General features: G+C 37.6%; 2 protein-coding genes across 4 annotated transcripts; one reads left to right on the forward strand and one right to left on the reverse strand.

Moving 5' to 3' along the window:
• Nucleotides 1-417: 417 nt before the first annotated feature.
• Nucleotides 418-7695, forward strand: LOC114248198 (cytochrome b5). Of its 3 annotated transcripts, none has more exons than XM_089734915.1 (5): nucleotides 425-784; nucleotides 1736-1824; nucleotides 1979-2047; nucleotides 2802-2831; nucleotides 6448-7695. In XM_089734915.1, the coding sequence occupies exons 1-5, from the start codon at nucleotides 677-679 to the stop codon at nucleotides 6524-6526; spliced, it is 375 nt and encodes a 124-aa protein (XP_089591041.1). In that variant the 5' UTR covers nucleotides 425-676; the 3' UTR covers nucleotides 6527-7695. The 3 variants fall into 3 exon arrangements, with proteins under 3 accessions (XP_089591042.1, XP_089591041.1, XP_089591039.1); XM_089734913.1 differs by lacking the exon at nucleotides 6448-7695 and adding an exon at nucleotides 3504-3765; XM_089734916.1 differs by lacking the exon at nucleotides 2802-2831 and having other exon boundaries at nucleotides 418-784.
• Nucleotides 7696-8939: 1244 nt separating this feature from the next.
• Nucleotides 8940-21376, reverse strand: LOC114248197 (alkaline phosphatase). Its single transcript, XM_028181358.2, has 9 exons — nucleotides 20871-21376; nucleotides 18399-18601; nucleotides 16757-16949; nucleotides 15318-15481; nucleotides 14220-14433; nucleotides 13509-13642; nucleotides 12495-12693; nucleotides 10984-11211; nucleotides 8940-9119 (listed from the first exon to the last, which is right to left on the reverse strand). Exons 1-9 carry the CDS (start codon nucleotides 21097-21099, stop codon nucleotides 8956-8958), a joined length of 1728 nt encoding a protein of 575 aa, XP_028037159.2. The 5' UTR covers nucleotides 21100-21376; the 3' UTR covers nucleotides 8940-8955.
• Between the last annotated feature and the right edge of the window lie 225 nt (nucleotides 21377-21601).

Below are 21601 nucleotides of genomic sequence, written 5' to 3' on the forward strand. Positions count from 1 at the left end.
AAATTATAATTTTGCAGGTTTGATTTTTATTACACAATGTTATTCCTTCACCATGGAAGTCAATCGTGAACATTTGTTAAGTACGTATTTCATTAGAAAAAATGGTACCTTGCCTTCGGGATTCGAATACCGATGCATCGCTCGACATGAACGCACCGGACGTCTTATCCTTTAGACCACGACGACTTTAAGCTCCAACTTTTTACTGAGACTTTTTCAATGGACTTTTTGGAGGATCCCGAGAAGCTACGTCCAGCAGCTTTATTTCATTTTCTTAGTGTAGGGCTGGCTGACAACTTATTTTTAAAATTTTAGTAGAGTTCAGGTTTTCGATAAATAAATTATATATAATGATAGCTATAGAATAATAAAATAGACTTCTTTGCCTTATAACTTAAAAAAGCACAACTGTTAAATGACAATTGACAATTTGTGACATTCACAATATTGAATCAAAATTGTTCAGAATCATAGAATTAATCAGAATTATTGATGGCTTAACCTTTAGGTATATTATATATGGGCTTGATATTGATCGTCCCTAAACTACTTCATCATTGTAACTCGTCTTATAACCATTAATCATAATAAATTTCCATATACTCATACCGTGATAAGCTTACCGTCAAAACCCAACTAAAGCTTCTTTCAAAAATTTAAAAATTCTAAAAGAAAAATGAGTAAAAATTTAACACTTGACGAGGTCAAGAAACATAAAGACGAAAAGAGCGTGTGGATAATCATTCATAATGATGTTTACGACGTGACTAAGTTTTTGGAGGAGGTAAGGAGGTTTTTTTTGTTATTGCTTGGTTGCTTGGTAGAAGTTATCGGCGAGGTTACGTTAAACCTTGTGTCGAAGCTGTTTTCGGAGATATTGTTTTCCCTATTTCGCTAATAGCCTAAAGAGCTATTCCAGATACGCCCTGGCTGGTAGGTGAGCTCACGGTCTCAACCTGAGAGTTTGTTAACACAGGACCTGGCTAATACAGTGTTTCGCTACCTTCTATCACCGGATCGGAATCCCGTCCCACTGAAAAGATCCGAAACTCAGTCAGTTTTGTCTGTGGGCTAATTTGCAGGTCGAACTCTTCATCGTAATTGACTACTTTGACTATGAACTGAGATCATTAACATTATCACTATTCACCATCATAGTTAGAAATATTTTATAACAGCTATTATATCACTCAAATCATTGCTCGTAAGTTATGCTGGTACTTTAAACCCATCAGTAATTAAGAATCACATATCTAAATACTAAGATACAAGCCATAACTATCATATTCTTTGCCATGGAAATAGGTAGATTAGTAATACATACTTGATGTGGGTAGTACTGAAAGTAATTATACTCATTAATGAATATACCAAATTTAAAATCATGATGACACACATGGGACCCATTTTCTTGTTATCATAGAGGACTAGTGTTAGTCCTTCTTAGATTCCATTTTAAGTAAATAATATGTTATATCACTAGAAATGCCCTACATGTCTTTCTTATTAGACAGTGGATGTTTTTTAATATTAACATAATAAACCCACAAATAGCCTAATCGCTCAACTTCCTTGTTGGGGGGAACAGTGAATGTCTGATTATATTATATTTGTTAATGTTATAAAAGTGTCAACATTTCTGTTATGGATTTAAAATATTGGAATATTATAAAAAAATATAGAAATGATTTTCTTTCAATTATTTTTTTAAACTAATGAGTTTAAATGCTTATAGCATCCAGGTGGAGCTGACTCATTGTTAGAAGTGGCAGGGAAAGATGGAACTCAGGCTTTTGAAGATGTGGGACATAGCGATGATGCTCGGTATATATATTTTTTATTTTTTAGTTAATTTTTTAAATTATATTTCATTTTTGAACATTTTTAGTATAGACTGTTCCATTTATTAGATGGATTTTAGGTACTGCTATTAACCCTGCTTCTTGCTATTAAAATAAACAAATAATCTTATTTTCAGAGAATTGTTGAAGAAATACAAAATTGGAACGTTGCCTCCAGGTGAAAGATGCAAAATCATTACAGATTGGTAAGTATATATATTTATTTTGTAATCATATGCAGTGCTTATTTACACTTGAATATCATGATGGCTGCCATTTTGTGATCATTATTTTATTATGAAAGCCTCAGAGAAGTCCAACAGCTCCCCTAGCGGCAAACGTAGGCAAACGTTCCCATTCCATACAAATATGAGCTAACTTTTATGCTATCGAGAATGTTAAAAAACTCGCACTAAACACACAGATCAGTCCAGGGCATGGGGCTTTGTCCACGAAATCTTTTGCCATTGACCCAACTCTGAACAACAAGTTGCCGGCTGTCGCGTATCGTATCTTTACAATAAGAATATTCTAAGATAGATAAGTCTTATCTCGTCAAGTCACGTTTTTTTATCAAACGTGTATAACAAAAAACTCATTTTTTTTTAAAGCTGTCTATAACTCGTAAAGATAACCTGTGCCAAAAACAAACTTTATTGATATTTATTCATTCAAAAGTTCATATTGTTGTTATAATACATGATAGTGAACGTTGACATGTCTAGTATGAATACCACTTATCTCCACTATCTCCACTTATACATATTAATTACCTTGACTTTATTTTCATATATTTTTTTTCTGGTTCTTCTAATTTGGCTCTTATAACTGCCGTCAATAAAGTCTCTTTTTCTACGTTATCGTATACTTATGAAGTTCAAAATATGTATTTACATTATAAAATCTTTTACTATTCACGCTTAAGACACGGACAGTGATTAGATAATTTTTTATTTGCAGCTGCAAAACGAGAGCTGCTAGATCTTCAAGGTTAATATTTTTTGTTGCCGTTTCTTATTTTGTTCAATGGCCATGTTACAAATAGCTACTCATTATGTCATTGAACTTTCATTTGTTTTCCATAAAAAACACCGTCGAACGTGTTAGTGACCATGTCTTCGTAATAGCTCTTAGTCGTAACTAATTGGGTCGATAATAAAACATTTTCCCGTGGGGATTTGGTGTTTTTTCTGGATCAAAGGTAGCTTATGTCAACTTCCTGACTTAAAAAACGGATTGAATTTCTTTAATTGATTAAATAATTTTCATTATTTTTTTTTCCAAAAGTGCAAATTTATAATTCACAAATAATGGATGAATTGAATTTCTTGAATTATCAATCAAACAGAAAATTATTAATTAATAGAATTAATTAATTTTATTCTGAAAAATGTTGATAAGAATATATATTTTTTATCACTTTCATAATTATGCCGCCCTAAAAAAGTTGCGGCCCTGGGCCCACTAGCCCCGACTGCCCTTAGTGTAAATCCACCACTGTGTGTCGAGGTGGAACTTGAACCAGTTTGGCAATTGAAAAAAAATTATCTTGTGAATATAACCATAAAAATATAAGCCTAATATTGAAAGTCTTCTTTGGTATTCTAGTACAGATCGTAATTTGTCGAAACTAGATTGTAATGGGATTGTTATCCTATACAGTTCAAGAAACTCAAGTGAAAAATCATGGCGGACCTACGACGGATCCCCGGCGAGGTTGAGCAATTCATTATATTTAACAATAATAATTAAATTAATAATAAGATTATGGAGAGAGGGAAAATCCCAAAGCGAAACTTCAGCTTCAGTTTACATAATTGTAAATTATATTTTCATTATAAACGTGTTCGCCAATAATTCGAACGTAATTACAATAAAAAAACTAAATTCTTTTTATGTTATGTTATAAATTATAGAAATTTTTTCTCTTTGCTAATCTCTAATCATCTAATCCGGAGTAGAGTTCATCCATACTACCTGGAGCCACTGCGTTCATCCACAGTGCGTTTCCAGAGATATTTTTTGCCACGTACCATCCGGCTTTGGAATGAGCTCCCCTCCACGATGTTTCCCGAGCGCTATGGCTTGTCCTTCTTCAAACGAGGCTTGTGGAGAGTACTCAACGGTAGGCAGCGACTTGGCTCTGCCCCTGGCATTTCTGAAGTCCATGGGCGACGGTAACCACGCACCATCAGGTGGGCCGTATGCTCGTCTACCTACAAGGGCAATAAAAAAAAAACAATTTTATTTTTCTTGGAGAAAGTAGGATGGATGCATTTTGAAATAAAAATGGCAGCATAAATATAGAAATAATCGTGGATAAATCATAAACGGTCATCTGGTCCCAAAATTGGTTACCTTGGTCTAAGAACTGGAGACTGATGCACAAAATATTTATATACGTTTTAATATATACATATTATAAGATATTAAACGCTCACTTATGTAGCAGTCGAAGAATGCCTTGTAAATCTGAATACAAACCTCCGACGAGTCCAAGAGTCGACAGAAGGATTTCGACTATTGTAGTGCCCAGAGAAAGGTTAATATTTTAATTTTCAATCTTCAATTCATTATTTTAGTTTAAAATAAATTACTAACAACTGAAATGATAGTTTTTGATATATTTTATGGAGGATTTGGTCAATAGTAGCTCAATACTGTTATACAGATTTATATGTATAATAAAATTAATACCTATTCATTTTACATATCGTGACCAAAACAAAATAGATAGACGATGTGTGTACTGTTCGAATTGTTATCCCATTCTCACGGATCGTTTGGAACCTCTGGATCTGCGGAGGAACTTCAGTTCTCTGTGTATTTTGTACCGTATTTTTCATGCGGAGTGCTCTGAGGAATTGTTTAAGATGATTCCATCATCTCGCTTTTACCATCACACCGCCAGCCACCGGAGTAGAGTTCATCCATACTACCTTGACCCACTGCGTTCATCCACAGTGCGCTTCCAGAGATATTTTTTGCCACGTACCATCTGGCTTTGGAATGAGCTCCTCTCCACGGTGTTTCCCGAGCGCTATGACATGTCCTGCTTCAAACGAGGCTTTCATTAAAAATATTTCCTTTCGTTTACTTTTATATTAATGATTTACTTAATTGATTTTCAAGGTGTGGAAGATCATCGCCTTGCCCGCCACCAAGAAGGTTTTGACTGACTTTGTTTTTTTTCTTGTAGAACTCTTCAGTATCTATGACTGGTAGCTATTGAGTACCAGTACTCTTAAAGATCATAGTAGACATAAATGTTAACTTTGAAATCACTGTATCTAGTAATTTTTTTTTTTATTGCTTAGATGGGTGGACGAGCTCACAGCCCACCTGATATTAAGTGCTTACTGGAGCCCATAGACATCTACAACGTAAATGCGCCACCCACCTTGCGATATAAGTTCTAAGGTCTCAGTATAGTTACAACGGCTGCCCCATCCTTCAAACCGAAACGCATTACTGCTTCACGGCAGAAATAGGCGGGGCGGTGGTACCTACCCGTGCGGACTCACAAGAGGTCCTACCACCAGTCGTTATAAGCATTGTATTAAAAATAATTGATTAGTTAGAAATATTGATTCGTTTTAGTTGAAAATAAAAAAAAAGTTTTCCCATAGTACACAATTTATCATAATACCTATGATATAGATTCCAACTACCCTCATTAAGTCGTTTTAGCTTAAATACCTTTTTTTATATACCAAAAAAACGCATAGTATAAGAGTTCTGAGGAAATACGCATCTAGTGCAGACTTTTTGGCGGGAAAGCGACGAGGGAAGTTGTGTGATTTGTTTTGTTCTGTCTATTTAGTGTTTCTTCGGGTTTAAATGTGTAATAATGGTGGTTTATCAACTGTTTAGTATCTGTGAAAGTGCACAAATGTGGGAAAATAAAAGAAAGCCGCTGGACGTAACCTCTAGCGATCCCCCAAAAAGTCAACTGAAAAAGTTTCAGTAAATGACCACCATTTTACTGAGATTATATTTCATCCCATATCATCTCATCTCATTTCGTTTCAAACAAAGCCGCTGGACGTAACTTCTTGGGATTGACCTAAAGGTCTTAGTTACCAGGTCATAATATCTCTTAAAAAAAGAAGCATCTAGTACATGCTAACGCATGATTTCCACTGAGGGAACAGTATTGTTTAATAAAAAGAAAATCTCGCATTTTTTTGTAATTATTAGCAGTATTGTTAAGCCCGTAATAGCTCTGCCTATTTCTGCCTTGAAGGATGTCTGGTCTGGAGTGAGGTTCAGCCGTTGCGTATTGCAATAGAGATTTCGATCTGATGCCCCGGGGTGGGTGACGCCATTTGCTTTAACGATTACGACCTCTGGTACCACCTGGACACCAGTTTGGGTCGCCCAGAAATGCAACAAAGACAAAAAAATCATATTCCTAAAATTGCAGTTATCTTTATAGGCTTTTGAAAGAGAAACGTGAGTGAATTATACGTATTACCAAATTTTTTGTTAAGTTTCATTAGTAAAATAAAATCATTATTTTCATTTGATTTAGAAAACTTGGGTGGCTACGGAATGTTGACCGCGCGTATATCTTGTAACTTAATGAGCATATTTATTGTTACAGTTCGAAATTGAAATGGGCAGTGGTGGCGCTGGCTGGAGCCTTACTCATAGGGATCGTCCTCAAGAAATATCTCAACTAACTAAACTGTAAGCGGAACACATTTTACGCGAATCCGATTATTTAAAATCGGATTATCAAGATGTTAATTAATACGGAACGATATTAGAACGTTTTGAAATATTGCTATGTGATATTCGAAATGTTTTATTCAATATGTAAGGGCGCTCGTTGGTCAGGCTTGGGTGGTTGGGGGGTGAGGTCGCGGCACCCGGGCTGGACGCGTACCACTGTGTTATCAGTTTTACTGAAAATCATATGTACGAAACATCGAGTGTATTCACGAGCGCTCACGGTTGGCAGCCTGTTGACATTGTTGAATGCGCGGGTGACGCTCGGGATTTGACAGTTCAACAGTGTGCCAACTTAAAAAAAAATCATATTTCATAAAGGTAACTTGCTTTGTAGTCTTCGTGTTATCTGAAATTTTGTTTTTAACGCATACACAGTTGAGGTGCTTAATGTTTAATGAATTTTATTGCAAATAAATTTGTTCATTGCTGCTGATATTTCTGTCAGTTTAAAGTTTTTGAATAGTATTAAATACGTTTGAATCACCCAAATCATTACCAACTGTATCGAAAAGCTAACTTTTACATTCGGTTGGGTTATAATTGCCTTGCTGGGAGACTTGTAGATGATAATAGAAAAATCAGCCAACACAATATTGTATTATGAAATGTAAATAAATGAACATAAGCAGTTAAAATTTTAATTACTTCAGTAATCAAGACAAATTTTGCCTTAAAATAAAATTCAGATAGCAATTTAATTGCCTTGAATTTATGTCTTTGGAACAATCTAGAACGGTCACCTAATAAAGAGAACGTTTCTTAGCGTATCAGAATTTTTATGTCTAAATTTTCAAGTATCAAAATCAATCGGATAACATTGTTTAATTTGATCAAAATTTTTAATGAAACAATTTTATAAATCGAATTTATAAAATTGTTATGTACGTGTATACAATACAAGCCCGTCACGAAAATATTTAGCATTAGTGAAACCGGTTCTTTCAAAATACCCGGTGATTTAATTTTAGATCGTAATGTTGGTGCTACGTTTTTCTTGTATATTTTGCACAATTATGTTTATGTTGGTAGTAGTTTACGCAGTCCCGATTGTTGTGACGTATGTATGTAATTTAGATGTTCTATTTTGAATGTGGCAATAAATTATAATTTATTGTGATTCGTTTTTTTTTTCTTTCCACTTCGTATCGCGTAACTCTTAACTATTTTGACGCAAAAAGAGTATTACCATTTTTTTATGGTAGTGTAAGTTTCTTCGGCAACTCTGGTCCAGTATGGTCGGTAGGACCATACTGGACCAGAGTTGCAGAGGACCGAGCCCAATGGAGAGAGCTGGAGGAGGCCTATGCCACGAAGCACGCCGAACTGCGAGATATATTATAAGGAATAAAATGTAAAAAACACAAATGTTAAATTTCATGGTTGTAGTTCGGAATTAAAGGGCTTTATTATTATTATTATTATTAAGTTTCTTCGGCACTAAAAGAAGACATTTAAGTTATTGTGCCGGCTCACGTTAATGCCAAGTCAGTCCATTGGAGTCCGGCACGGCACTCGGACACATACACAATAAATAATTATTCGTGATACGACTATCTTTTTAGACTCACCCACTCACGCACATAGGATATATTATTATAAAGGACTAGCCGTACTCGCTCGCTTCGCTTGGCATTTACAATTAACATTATTATTTTTTGTCATTATTATTAGGGAGTCCAACACTCATATAAATATTAGCCTGTCCATTAAGTACATGTATTTTGTACATGGATAACAAGTTTCAAGTCAATCGAATGCATGGTCAGTAGTTATAACGAAACATCCGTAAAAACTACTGTAGATTTATATATTAGTATAGATATACTATAATATAGGATTTAGCCCGCGAGAGAATAAAAGACACATCTGAGAGATGCTCGCTCTTATAACTCTTATATATCACAATTGTTTGCTGGTGTTGAAGATAATGTGATCGTAACCGTTAGACTAATATTTAGGTTTTAAAGATAACTATTAATGATAGCGTAGGTAATAGATTACATTATTTTATTTTTTATTTTTAACGCCTAATTCAGTTTGGTGGTGGAAATCCAACTTCATTCATCATATCTTAAGTTATCATTTCACAGTCGCCGAAATAAATTAGTAATTATTTTATTTAAATAATTATTTAATTACTTATGTTGGTTATCCAAAGAACACGCTGTTGCTACTAACTAAAAAGTAGAAAATAAGTTTCTTAAATGGGGTGATTAAGAAAAAAAAATTATCGTAAAAATCAGTAAATTATTGTATTGTCATCGGTCTTCATAAGTGTGTGAAGTTTCAAATCAATTCGACGTTACGAAGCAAAATTCAAAGGTTCCGTTACAAAGATATAGCAGGCTAATAAAAAATGTGTTAAATAAGGAAACGTTTATTTCATTATACATATGGCAACCCAGGCGGCGATTGCTAACAACGAAATGTTGGTATAGATGGCGCTGGTTCCGGAGTAGGCGCCCATTTTGGCGGCGTACGATATCGCGTGGTAGACGTAATGCTGCTCGTGCACGTTGTGAAACAGATGAGCGTGGGGACCTGGTCGACGAATAATGTACAACTTTTATTATAATTGTTTTTTTTTTTTGAAGTGAAACTTCGACTTCCAACAAGGTTGCGTTAAACGTTTAACGCTACCATACTAGAAAGAGACAGAGCGAGAGTGAACGCGTGGCACTCGAACGCATGCGCGTATACCTGTTACAGGCCATCGCGAGCGTTAGCAATGAGTAGCGGCCAATATTTGCGGTACCGTGTAAATATGAATTAATATAATTTAAAAAATATATAAAGTATATACTAATATTATAAAGCTGAAGAGTTTGTTTGTTTGAACGCGCTAATCTCAGGAACTACTGGTCCGATTTGAAAAATTCTCTCAGTGTAAGATAGCCCATTTATTGAGGATGGCTATAGGCTATATAACATCACGCTAAGATAAGAGGACCAATAAAGAATGTTTCAAAATCGGGGTATTTTTCCCATTTGTGAGGTTCCGTTGTGTGCGCTGAGGAAACGGTTAAAGTGACGCTAAAATAATGTATGACAAAATAGTTCCCCTTTAAAAGCTTTAAAAAATATATCCGCGACAGCATATATTTAAAGTTTGGCTCACTATAACCGTTTTTATACTAACCAAATTTGTTCTAAAATAAAGCATTATTTGTGAAGGTGTTTTTATAAAGATTATATTATTCTCTATTCAAATAAATACGTTATTCATTACAACATTGAAACAACCAAATCACTTCAACATAGGCTTTCAAAATTATATTTTTTTCTGGATTTCTCCAGGATCCCATCATCAAATCTTGATGATTACAGGATCATCCGGAAAGTCTACCCTTTCGAACAAAAAAAAAGAATTATCAGAATCTGTTCAAGAGTTCTCGAGAAATCGGTGAACATGCATAGATAAAAATTATGGTCGAATTGAAAACTTTCTCTTTTGAAGTCGGTTAAAGCGTGATTTTGGTACCTTAAATAGCTCCTTAACATTCTCTATTATTCAAAAATATTTTCACTTTCTACGTAAATGAAGAGGCGGGGTAAAATTTAGCGTTATGCCAAAGTAACTATTCCACGCGGACGAAGTCGCGGGCAAAAGCTAGTATAATATAAATGTTGAAGATGTCGCATTTCTTATATACAGCATTCCCTATTACAAGAACAATCTTATTTAAGGATGAAAAATTAAGAAAACGGCACATCGAAAAAGAAGTTTCACTTCATCCACGGGCACCAAGTTACACGCGCACCGTTTTTTTTCTTTTTATTTTCTTTTATCGCCCTTGTTTCTATACAATCATACGGCCCACCTGATGGTGGTTACCGTCGAGCTTGGACGTCAGCAAAGCCAGGATCAGAGCCAAGCCGCTGCCTACCGTTTAATACTCTCCACAAGCCTCGTTTTAAGAATTAAATGCCAATCATATCAGTCAATATCAATACTGACCCGTGGGAAAGGGGGCGTAACGTAAATTACGTCAATTTGTTTTCAAACTCATTTGAAATTTGATCATATTTACTGGTGGTAGGACCTCTTGTGAGTCCGCAAGGGTAGGAACCACCATCCTGCTTATTTCTGCCGTGAAGCAGTAACGCGTTTTGGTTTGAAGGGTGCGAAGCGAACCCGAGCGAACTCACAAGAGGTCCTACCAACAGTAATACGCAAATTTTGCGGGTTTGATTTCTATTACACGATGTTATTCCTTCACCGTCGAAGTCAATCATGAACATTTGTTAAGTACGTATTTCATTAGAAAAATTGGTACCCGCCTGCGGGATTCGAACACCGTTGCATCGCTACATACGAATGCACCGGACGTCTTATTCTTTAGGCCACGATGACTTCAAAGTCCCAACATATACCCTGAGGTACCACCAGGCCGTGGTCACGAACCTCGTGCGTAGACCACCACGTCTCCGCCCCCGTGGCTGTTCTCGTCCAGAGTGATGGCCGCTATCTGCTGGTAGTCGAAGCTGTCGGTGTTGACGCCGGGGTCTTCTCTGGCGGCCACGGTCCTGTTGTGTTCGGTTTTCACGAAGTACTTCATGGAGCCCGGGCCTCCGGTGCCGTAAGACAGCGTCGTGTAGTTTACGTTGTCGTATTTTGAAGTTTGGGCTATGCCTGGAAGGTCATGATTGGTTTTGAAAAAATCTTCTCATTGAGTGCCTTCCATATTGTGGCGCAGTAGATAGGGTTCTTGACTGTTACGTCAATTTTTTTTTTTTTTTGCTTGAATGTGTATACGAGCTCACAGTCCACCTGATCTTAAGTGGTTACTGAAACCCATAGACATCTACAATGTAAATGCCGCCACTCATCTTAAGACATGAGTTGTAAGGTCTCACTTTTAACAGTACACGCTCTTCAAACCGGAACGCATTACTGCTTCACCGCAGAAATAGGCAGGGCGGTGGTACCTACCCGTGCGGACTCACAAAAGGCCCTACCACTTGCTTGGGTGTTTAATATCTACATGTGTATATTTTTTAACATTTATAATTAGTAGTTTATCTATGAGTAAGCAATTAGTTTTGATGTCTACATTACATTGCGTGACGTGAAGGAGGTTCACCAGTGCTCCGGGCTGGTAGCGTCCTAGTGTTTGGTACAATCGGTTTTTTTTTCCTACCTTAACTAGTAGGTGAGCACACGGGGCTCAAACCTGACGACGTTGCTAACACGAACCCTAGCAAGAGCCGTGCTTCGCTGAATCTAACACCGGATCGGAAACGTGAACCACTGAGAAGATCCGGCAAGAAACTCAGTGGACTGTGCCTGAGGGTATGACGTGATAGAGTAAGATCCCAGGGCCCCCAGACGTCACGTATTTTTTGACGAACGAAATGTGGCCGATTGCGTAGTGTTAGTATGCACTAAGAACGCATGCCTACCTGCTACCTTGCTTAGACGGCCAATTTTAGGTATCAGGTACTCAAGGTTCTAAGGTATTTTAATATTAATATTTAATTGATATGAGTCAACTGTAAGAGAGAGACAGAGAGACAGACAAGTCAATATATCCTAATACATGTCTCACTCAGTCTCATGCGCGTGAATAATGCCCTCGCGCTCTTACCGACAGAGGTATTAAATTGAATTTAGGAGATGATTGGCCCCTTGGATCGGTCTGTTTTTTTGTAAGAGGTCTTAAATTAGTTGTCTGGTGGACATATATAAAAATCAGCTTTCAGAATTTACGTGATGTAGGTAATGATTTTGTGTACCTTGAGTACCTGATATCTGAAAATTGGTAGCAGGTAGGTATGCGTTCTTAGTACATACTAACACTACGCAATTGGCCACATTTCGTTCGTCAGAAAATACGTGACGTCTGGTGGCCCTGGGATCTTGGACTATGATGATGATGTATGATGACCGGGTACAGTAGGGATAAGGAGTCGTACCAAATATATCAGTGCCCCTGTAGGGGTAGCCGTTGATGGAGAGCGTGTGCGTGTGGTCGCTGGTGACGACGAGCACCGTGTCCCGGGGGTCGGTGTGCGCAGCCGCGAGCCGCACGGCGCCCTCGAGGGCCGCGGCCTCGTCGACGGCGCGCTTGGCCCAGCCCCGGTGGTGGGCCATGTCCACATTGCCGCCTTCTACCTTGAAAGGAATATTAAAAATTATCGCAAATTTATAATTAACTAGTTGACCCGGCAGACTTCGTAGTGCCTCAATCGATAAATAAAAGACCCTAAACTTTTGTATAAAATATACTTAAAACAAACAAAAAGAATCCGTCCTATGGGGGACACATCAAAGGGAAAACAAAATTGTTATTTTTATTTAATTCCGAGCATTTTCATATTTATATACCTTTTAAACCTTTTCTGGACTTTCACAAATAATTCAAGATCAAAAATAGCCAAATGTGTCCAGCCGTTCTCGAGTTTTAGCCAAACGAACGAACAGCAATTCATTTTTATATACCTATATATATATTAGATTTATTGACTTTACGGTCTTCCTACGTTTGGTCCATAAAGCAATAGGCGTTGAATTGATTTACACGTGACTTATTTCACTTAGTTCAGATTCTTCTTTTCCTTTTTCTTTCCGTCTTCTTTTTCTCTACCTTATCCCACTAGGTGGGGTCGGTACAGGTAATTTTTCTTTTCCATTCTTTTCTATCAGCCGTCATCTCAACACACACTCCTCTCTCTCTTTCATATCATCATTCACCCACTCCATCCATGTCTTCGTCGGTCGACCTCTTCCCCCACTACCATTTGCATACATCACCTAGTCACATGCATCTTCTCTCTACGCATAGCATGTCCATACCACGCTAACCGTCCGTTCTTTAATTTGTAGATTACCGGGGCTACTTTCACACTTCCTCTTATTAGTTCAGATTTTCTTTGCAGAATTTCCTCACGTTGCTGGCAAAATACTTTTAGCTTTAAACTAATACTGACCATAAGAAAGTATCCGTTTTTATTTTTCCGTAACACTTTTATGGCGGCTTCAACCATATCGGATATCGAAGGCATACCTTCTGGACCTTTGTTTCTTTCGTGTTCATATTTTAGATGCCCGTTTGCAAAGATTCCTGCAAAGAGGTACTAAGTTTACGTAATGTTTCTTTAACCTTCAACACTTAGCACAGCATCTGGTTGATCTTTATTATAATCCAGTCCAAACCGTACAAATCCCAAATCTATGTCCATGAGACATCCAAAAACCTTTCGAAACTATTGGGAGTGAAGCGGCTATGTTTCTTTTTCGGGATAAGAGGATAGCTGGTAGTCCGAAGTTCTGTCTAGTTGCCAGTTCTAGTTGTCCAGGAAGGGCGGAAGAATTCAAGAACTCATCTAGGAGCGAAACGTTCGCTAATAACTTCCCGGGACTTCCCAGAGGACGCTTGAAAACCCAAGAGCTGCTGCTTCTACCACCGTAGAGTTTCTTACCATTTCGTAGAACCTGAACTATTCTGTGCTCATAGCTCATGGGTATTTTGAATTTGTTAATTAGAAGTGACAAACAAAATACATCTAACGCAAATTTTGTTCGGATGACGAGTTTAATGTTATGAAAAAGTTATAGTGTTGCCATATCTACTAAAAATAAAATTACCGAATTTTCGTGCAAGTGATACGCTCTAAGGTAATAAATAAAATAAAACTTACCCAAAAGATAATCGGTTTGGTCAACATCGAATCCTTTAAGCTGCTTGTTGTTTGATACATAGCTATATCTCAAGCCGCGGTCACGTTTGTCCTTCTGGTATTCTTTTATGAGATCCTTACCGTCCTTTCTGATGCAAGACCACGTATCTAATGGATCTTCTTTAGTACCTGTGCTGTTGGATACAAGAACCTGTCTGCCTCCACCAAGGATTACCTGAAATATTGGAACTTTAAATTTTACATCTTCCTCGTTCTTTTGCACGGAACACACAACGCTGAATGTTTATCTATAAGAGTTGCAACACAGCGGCATTTTTGTATTAGTGGCGAGATGTCTGCTGTACTGTTAGAAACCATTATGCCACTCTATCTCTGGGACGATGGAAGTTATAGGGCGGAACAACGCTTGTGCAATATATTTAATTGATAAATATTCGCAGGTCTCCGGCACATCTAAGCGTTGTTTAACAAGCAGTGCGGTGAGCGTCAATAAAATCATGTCCACAATATGGTATTTGTTCATGTTGCTCTCGGCATGTGGATAATGAATTCACAAGATTTTAATACTTTACGAATCTTGATTTAATCATGCGTAAGTTCGACAGACTAATCAAGCAAGGTAAGCAAAAAAGCTCAGGGTTGTGCTGGTGAAAATTACATATTTCATTCCATTCATTCATATCTCGCCGTGAATATGGATATGCAGCTGCCCTTGAATTCTGTGTGCTTAATGCGAGTTTTTTAACGTTCTCGATAGCGTAAAAGTTAGCTCTCATATTTGTATGGAATGGGATCGTTTGCCTACGTTTGCCGCTAGGGGCGCTGTTCCAACTGCATACAAAATTGGCTTAACTTTTACGCTATCGAGAACGTTAGGAAACTCGCACTAAGCACACAGAACGCTTGATTGCTTTTGGCACAATTAAAAATGATCTGAAACAACATCTGATGTCTGTACTGTGGATGACACGAAGAATACGCGTACTGAAATGTCACCACTGAGGATCTGAGGTCTCATATCCTGCAACCGTACTTAATTATGGACCATGCGAACGAAAGGCCGGATATCAAAACAAAATGCACATTCAATTTGTAAACCTGCAAGTCTTTTCCGGGCCAGTCTTCAACCAGCTGCCTGGCGATATCCTTGCAAGCAGCAGCGCTAGCAGGCATTTTGTCTTCGCATTCCCATTTACGATCAGCACTGTGGGCGTAAATGGGACCAGGGGTCGCATGGGTGACTCGCATAGTTGTCACAAAACCTAACAGGAAATAATGATTCATCACGAATAACTGTTTCTTTTTATTACTTAGATGGGTGGACGAGCTCACACAGCTCACGCTCACGTGTTAAGTGGTGACCGGAGCCCAAACATCTATAACGTAAATGTGCCACCCGCCTTGAGATATCAGTTCTAAGGTCTCAAGTATAGTTACAACGGCTGCCCCGCCCTTCAAACCGAAACGCATTACTGCTCCACGGCAGAAATAGGCAGGGTGGCGGTACCTACCCGTGCGGACTCACAAGAGGTCCTAACCACCAGTAGGTAATTGCGCAAATTATAATTTTGCGGGTTTGATTTTTATTACACGATGTTATTCCTTCACCGTGGAAGTCAATCGTGAACATTTGTTAAGTACGTATTTCATTAGAAAAATTAGTACCCGCCTGCGGGATTCGAACACCGTTGCATAGCTAGATACGATATGAATGCTCTTGTCTTATCTCGCTGCTAAAATTATAATTCGATGAAAATATATTCTTTGTATCCACGGCGCGCGTTCCGGCATTGAATTGATGGTAAATAAATATGAGCCACAGATGTGTGTGACATTTCGAAAAATTCGAGTTTATTTTTTTCGTTCCGTGTACAGTCGTCACGATAATTTAATCATTGGCTGTCGCTGATTTTACGTACAAATCGGCCGGTAATTTATCAAGCAGTGGGTGACACAACACGTTATCCCGGACAAAAACAGAGTATTTCATTAATTTCTGAACGGCTACGAATACTCGCGGGTGAAACCGCGGGGTGCGTCTAGTTACTAATCAATAGTAGATTGTCTTATCTAAAACTAGCTTTTTCCCGCGACTCCGTCCGCGTGGAATAGTTACTTTGGCATAACGCTACATTTTACCCCCACTTCATTTACGTAGAAAGTGAAAATATTTTTGAATTATAGAATGTTAAGGAGCTATTTAAACCCCTATTTTGAAACATTGTTTATTGGTGCTCCAATTGTGTTGGCCTTGCCGTGATGTTATATAGCCTATAGCCTTTCTTAATAAATGAGCTATTTAACACTGAAAGAATTGTTCAAATCTTTTTTTTAATCACCGTATAGGCAGACGAGCATACGGCCCACCTGATGGTGAGTGGTTATCGTCGCTCATGGACGTCAGCAATGCCAAGGGCAGAGCCAAGCCGCTGCCTACCGTAGTATCTGACCAGTAGTTCCTGAGATTAGCGCGTTCAAACAAACAAACTCTTCAGTTTTATAATATTAGTATAGATGAAATATTAGATTCTGCTCACCAGCACTCTTCCCGGCCTTCAGAGCTATCGAGGCTAAAGACTTCAACCTGGCTTCTGGCCTTAGCGAAGCAGAACAATCCTTGTGCTTCACACTAGCGTCCACTCCTATGGTCTCTTGATTGGCTTTGACCCCACAGAACAGTGCCGTGGCGGAACACGATGAGTCTGGGACCATCTTGTTAGCAGAATATGTCTGGAGATAAAACATTTTTATCATTTTAATTAAGTTCTGGGAAAGCTCAACTAGTGGTGGGAGCTCTTGTGAGTCCGCACGGGTAGGTACCAGCACCCTGCCTATTTCTGTCGTGAAGCAGTAATTCGTTTCGGTTTGAGGGGTGGGGCAGCCGTTGTAACTATACTGAGACCTTAGAACTTATATCTCAAGGTGTGTGGCGCATTTACGTTGTAGATGTCTGTGGGCTCCGGTAATCACTTAACACCCGGTGGGCTGTGAGGTCGTCCACACATCTAAGCAACAAAAAAAAGACCTGAACTGACATGAACTGATCTGAACTGGTTCTACTGCCATTATAAATGAAAAAGTTTGTTAGAACGGGTGGATGTTTGTTACAGTCTTTTATTATTTGTTGAGGATATCATTTATGTAATTAATGACCGACTTTAAAAAAAGAGGTTTCTCAGTTCTACCGTATTTTTAAAAACTTTTCTTTCACCGTTGTGAACCGATTTTGATGTTTTTTGTTATATTATTTAACAGCTGGGGCTACTCACGTGGACCGATTCAAATATTATCAAGATCTGACGAATACTTTCTGATTTATCCTTAATATGCATATATTTGATTGACTTTGACTACATTAATGAAATTCAAATTTTATTACGTTAGAAGTAGCGTTTCTTTTCTATTAAGATTTCGTACAAATTTCATGGGTAAAAGTTAACTTCAGCGTTACATGAATACATCACAGGAAACGTCTGAATGAAAACAGATGTTTGTACAGACCGATTGATGGAATGAAGGAAATTTGTGTAGTGTAATTCGCAATTGCTTTGATGTAAACGCGATGGAAACATAATATTACAGAGAAGTGGTCGATTTTTTTGCAACGATTTATAAACTAATCAAGCTATTAATAGCAATGGTTCGAGTTTTAGCTTCAGATCCAAGGATAGAATAATGAAATTTTGTCAGATCAGGAAGCTTTAAAAGTGTCAACAACCAGTACAGCTTAAACATAATCAGATGTTTAGATACAGCCTACATAATCTTTTCTTATTTAACAACGATTTTGGCTGTGGGTTTCAGACATACCTATGTGCAAAATATAAAAATATATATATTGAAAAATAAAATATTTGCACGCAGTACATACAACCGCTTGGAAACAAAATGAAAATCTGAAGAGTGCGAACATAATTGATGAAAAAAGATTGGATGAAATTTATTAAAAAAAAAAAGAATTAAATCCGATTCGGATAAAATTATTTTAAATATTCGCCCTTATCTACATTACACACACGCACTGTTATTTGACGGGTTCTTACGGTGATTTTCAAATTTAATTGCTTAAATTATAGTTCAGATGTGTACACATCCAAGCATTACAATGCTTATACCATGTAATCGAAAAAAAAAAAAAATAGGAACACTTAATAGAATGTTTTTTTTATCTGCTCTTACCTTTAATAGTCCAACATGTGGAAACTTCTCGTAAACCAATCTGTGACTCTCTCCCCCTTTGTATATCCTGGTCGCCGTCACAGTGTTAGGTCCCATGCCGTCTCCGACGAAGAGGATCACGTTCTTCGCAACTCCAAGGTTCCATTTGACCTGCAAAGCCTCAGCTAGCTCGTTCTCAGCCAGCTCCGTCCAGAATTGTTGGTCTGTGTGAGCAAATGACGCGGATTAATTTAAATATTGCTTTGCTACGATAAAATTAAACCGATTTTTTTATAAATTGCACCAGATTAGCTAGCTGTCAATCTTGAATGCCGATGTGCTCCTTTAACAAAAACCCGGTCATCGTTCTCGTCTAACTCGGCTCGGCGAGGAATTTAACCCACAGTCACAGCCCACTGAGTTTCTCGCCGGATCTTCTCAATGGGTCACGTTTCCGATCCGATGTTTGATTCTGCGAAGCACTGCTCTTGCTAGGGTTAGTGTTAGTAATCTCTTCAGGTTTGAGCTCCGTGAGCTCACCTACTTATTAGGATTACGCTGAAATGGCCTCTCAAGGCCATCAGCTTAGGTGGGGAAAAAAGTATAATCATTCACGATCCTTTATCGTGAAAGTTAGTGAACACGCGTTCGGTATGTATTTAAGTCATTATTTTTTTATATTTTAATTATTTAATTCATTTCACCCACAGGCCACGATTGCTACGATACATAATTTTAGCTTAACAGCCATATTGACCTCATAGAAAAGAAAAGTCTATTCATTTCCCATGAAAACTTAACTCGGTTACTCTATAACCGAAGTTAAAGAATAAACAGTTTTTGCCACAGGCGGGCTGGCTGGCTGATGTGAAGCCTCGTTAGAGCCTATAGACACCAGCTGGACGTAAATGCCAATGCGCAGCTTAGGGTATAAGATTGTGATATAGTAGGAGGCACCAGTGATGGTGAGCTCTAAATAAAAAAGTGGGGCGGGGCGGGGCGTCTGCGCATCGTACAGTTAGGGTAAAATTAAATGGTTCAATCAACTATTACCTTTTTTGTAATTAAATTAACTTCGTTCAATTTGGGATATTATAATGTATTAGTAATTTTATAATAGTTTTGTCCGGGGTTCCGCTTATAAGATAGTCAGAAATAACCTTATTTTAACAGACTTTCAAAAGGTTATCAATTCATCCCGTTTTTTTTTTGTAGAACAGGCGTGTTGTCGAGTTTTTACCGCTATATGATTTGCTTTTCCTTGTGGTGACGGGTATGGAAGATATATACGAATTTATATTATTAAACTAGATTTTAGACGACTTTCATTGGTTTCTCTGGTACCAGGGAAACCATTTGAATAATATATCTAAACCCATTTCTAATTGATAAGCTTATAAGAGAATCTTATAGCTACTTTAGAAAAGAACTATGTGACATATAAACAATTCCTTAATATGTTATCTTTTTATACGAGTATTGATCAATGTCCAAGATATATACTTGTGGCCCTAATGTACATTTATCCACAGGAAATGATTCATAAGAAGTTGGTGTCTGGAAGAATTAAATGAGGTTGATAAAAAAATGTGTGGATAATAAAATTGCACGAAAGTGTAGTTTGCTGCAGTGATGTGCGTACACAACACAAGGAACGAATCACAACTGACGGCTTGTCACACAACGCGGTACGATCCAATCACGTAATCGAAATGGCCGGCGTCACCCCGTTCTTGCCTCGTGCCGCCAAACAGACCCAAAAATGCACTTCTGCGCATGTCAAGATCAAAGCTCAAGACTCATTTTTAAATATTAAGTGTATTATCTATGCGACTGGTGCCGATTACTGTACCTACTGAAGTTGTTGATCAAACCGGCAAGCAAGATAATTTTTCCTGGCAACAACAGGCCGCCTGATACCCATATGACTTTGCGAGATGCCCTGACACCACTACCAAACAAAACTAAACAATTGTGTAATGTATCAACGGAGTATTACATTGAAATTGTTATCGCATAAATGTTTGAATACAAACAAACTGATTACACAATAAATAAGCTATTATTTAACCATAACCTACAATAATATTCTGATAAAAGTATTCAAAAGTCAACGAACTATTATTAAATTCGTACAATCAATGTTGAAAAAAACTTTTATATCTTCAATTGCAAAAAATCGTTATTTAAATACAGTTTTTTAAACAGTTAAGTCAAATATACATTTATCACACAGCTCCGTTTTAACCAGACGTCGATCGAGAGCACAAAATAATTATAACTAAAACGATTGAATTGTTTCTCATCATAAGTACCTAACATATTTTGTATATATATAACAGAGATTATCGCGAGTTTCTTTTTAAATAAATATGTACATTTATCAAAATCCAGAGACGACGTTAAACATCGAATATTAAAATAAATATCTTTAATCATCATCTTAACAATGAACGTAACAAAATTGATTCGTGTTTAAAGATTGTAACTAACCTGTTCGTAAGGTACATTTTGCCGCGTAAATAACAAAGAACACAGGTAAAATGCGCGGGAACATGGCAACGACTAGACCGCGTCGCTTTCGTTTATTTGACTCGTGAATGAACGCATGAGTCACTGCCAGGGTCAGATTCACGTGGACTCGTGCAATACGTAACGCCGGCTCCACATGTTGGCCCCAACATAGGCCCCAACGCCACTGCAACATGCGTCGAGTGTGCATGTCGCGATGTCATCCACCATCTCCTTTGACGTGGCTTTTTCTTTTTTTTTAATAACAAATATTTATTATACGCACTCAGCACTGTAAAAGCACTTACAGCAATTTTAATTTCGGTATTGCACATCTTCACGTTGGCTCTGACGAGAAGGAACTAGTATAACAGCCAACGTTTGGACACTTCACCAAATTAACCGCTCAACGTTGGTAGCAACGTTGGGGCCAACGTGTGGAGCCGGTGTAACAAATACTGTCCAATTAGCGACGAACGATCTAGAGCGTCTTTAAATTGACGGCAATAAAAATAATGGAATGCATGTTACCTACATGTATGGAAATTATAAAAGTTTTCGTTTGACAAACACTATTTAAGACTATTATTTAATTTGTTATCTAGTTTTAGTATTTTCTTCGGTTTTCGAGAATTATAATCATAGTTACTTAATTCAATCTGTTTTTTACAGTTAAAATCGCGCGTTTTTAAATGTCATATTAAATAAAATAT

The sequence above is a fragment of the Bombyx mandarina genome, chromosome 18 (assembly GCF_030267445.1).
Source record: "Bombyx mandarina strain Sakado chromosome 18, ASM3026744v2".
In the NCBI taxonomy this organism is placed as follows: Eukaryota; Metazoa; Arthropoda; class Insecta; order Lepidoptera; family Bombycidae; genus Bombyx; species Bombyx mandarina.

Excerpts from the sequence above, each read along its gene's own strand:
- LOC114248198 (XM_089734913.1), top strand. The coding sequence starts at position 677 with ATGAGTAAAAATTTAACACTTGACGAGGTCAAGAAACATAAAGACGAA. Across the intron at positions 785-1,735 it reads TGACTAAGTTTTTGGAGGAG|CATCCAGGTGGAGCTGACTC; the intron begins GTAAGGAGGTTT and ends AAATGCTTATAG. Across the intron at positions 2,832-3,503 it reads AGAGCTGCTAGATCTTCAAG|TTCAAGAAACTCAAGTGAAA; the intron begins GTTAATATTTTT and ends TATCCTATACAG.
- LOC114248197 (XM_028181358.2), bottom strand. The coding sequence starts at position 21,099 with ATGCACACTCGACGCATGTTGCAGTGGCGTTGGGGCCTATGTTGGGGC. Across the intron at positions 14,434-15,317 it reads GGCCCGGAAAAGACTTGCAG|GTAATCCTTGGTGGAGGCAG; the intron begins GTTTACAAATTG and ends CCAATATTTCAG. Across the intron at positions 11,212-12,494 it reads CAGGGGCACTGATATATTTG|GCATAGCCCAAACTTCAAAA; the intron begins GTACGACTCCTT and ends ATGACCTTCCAG.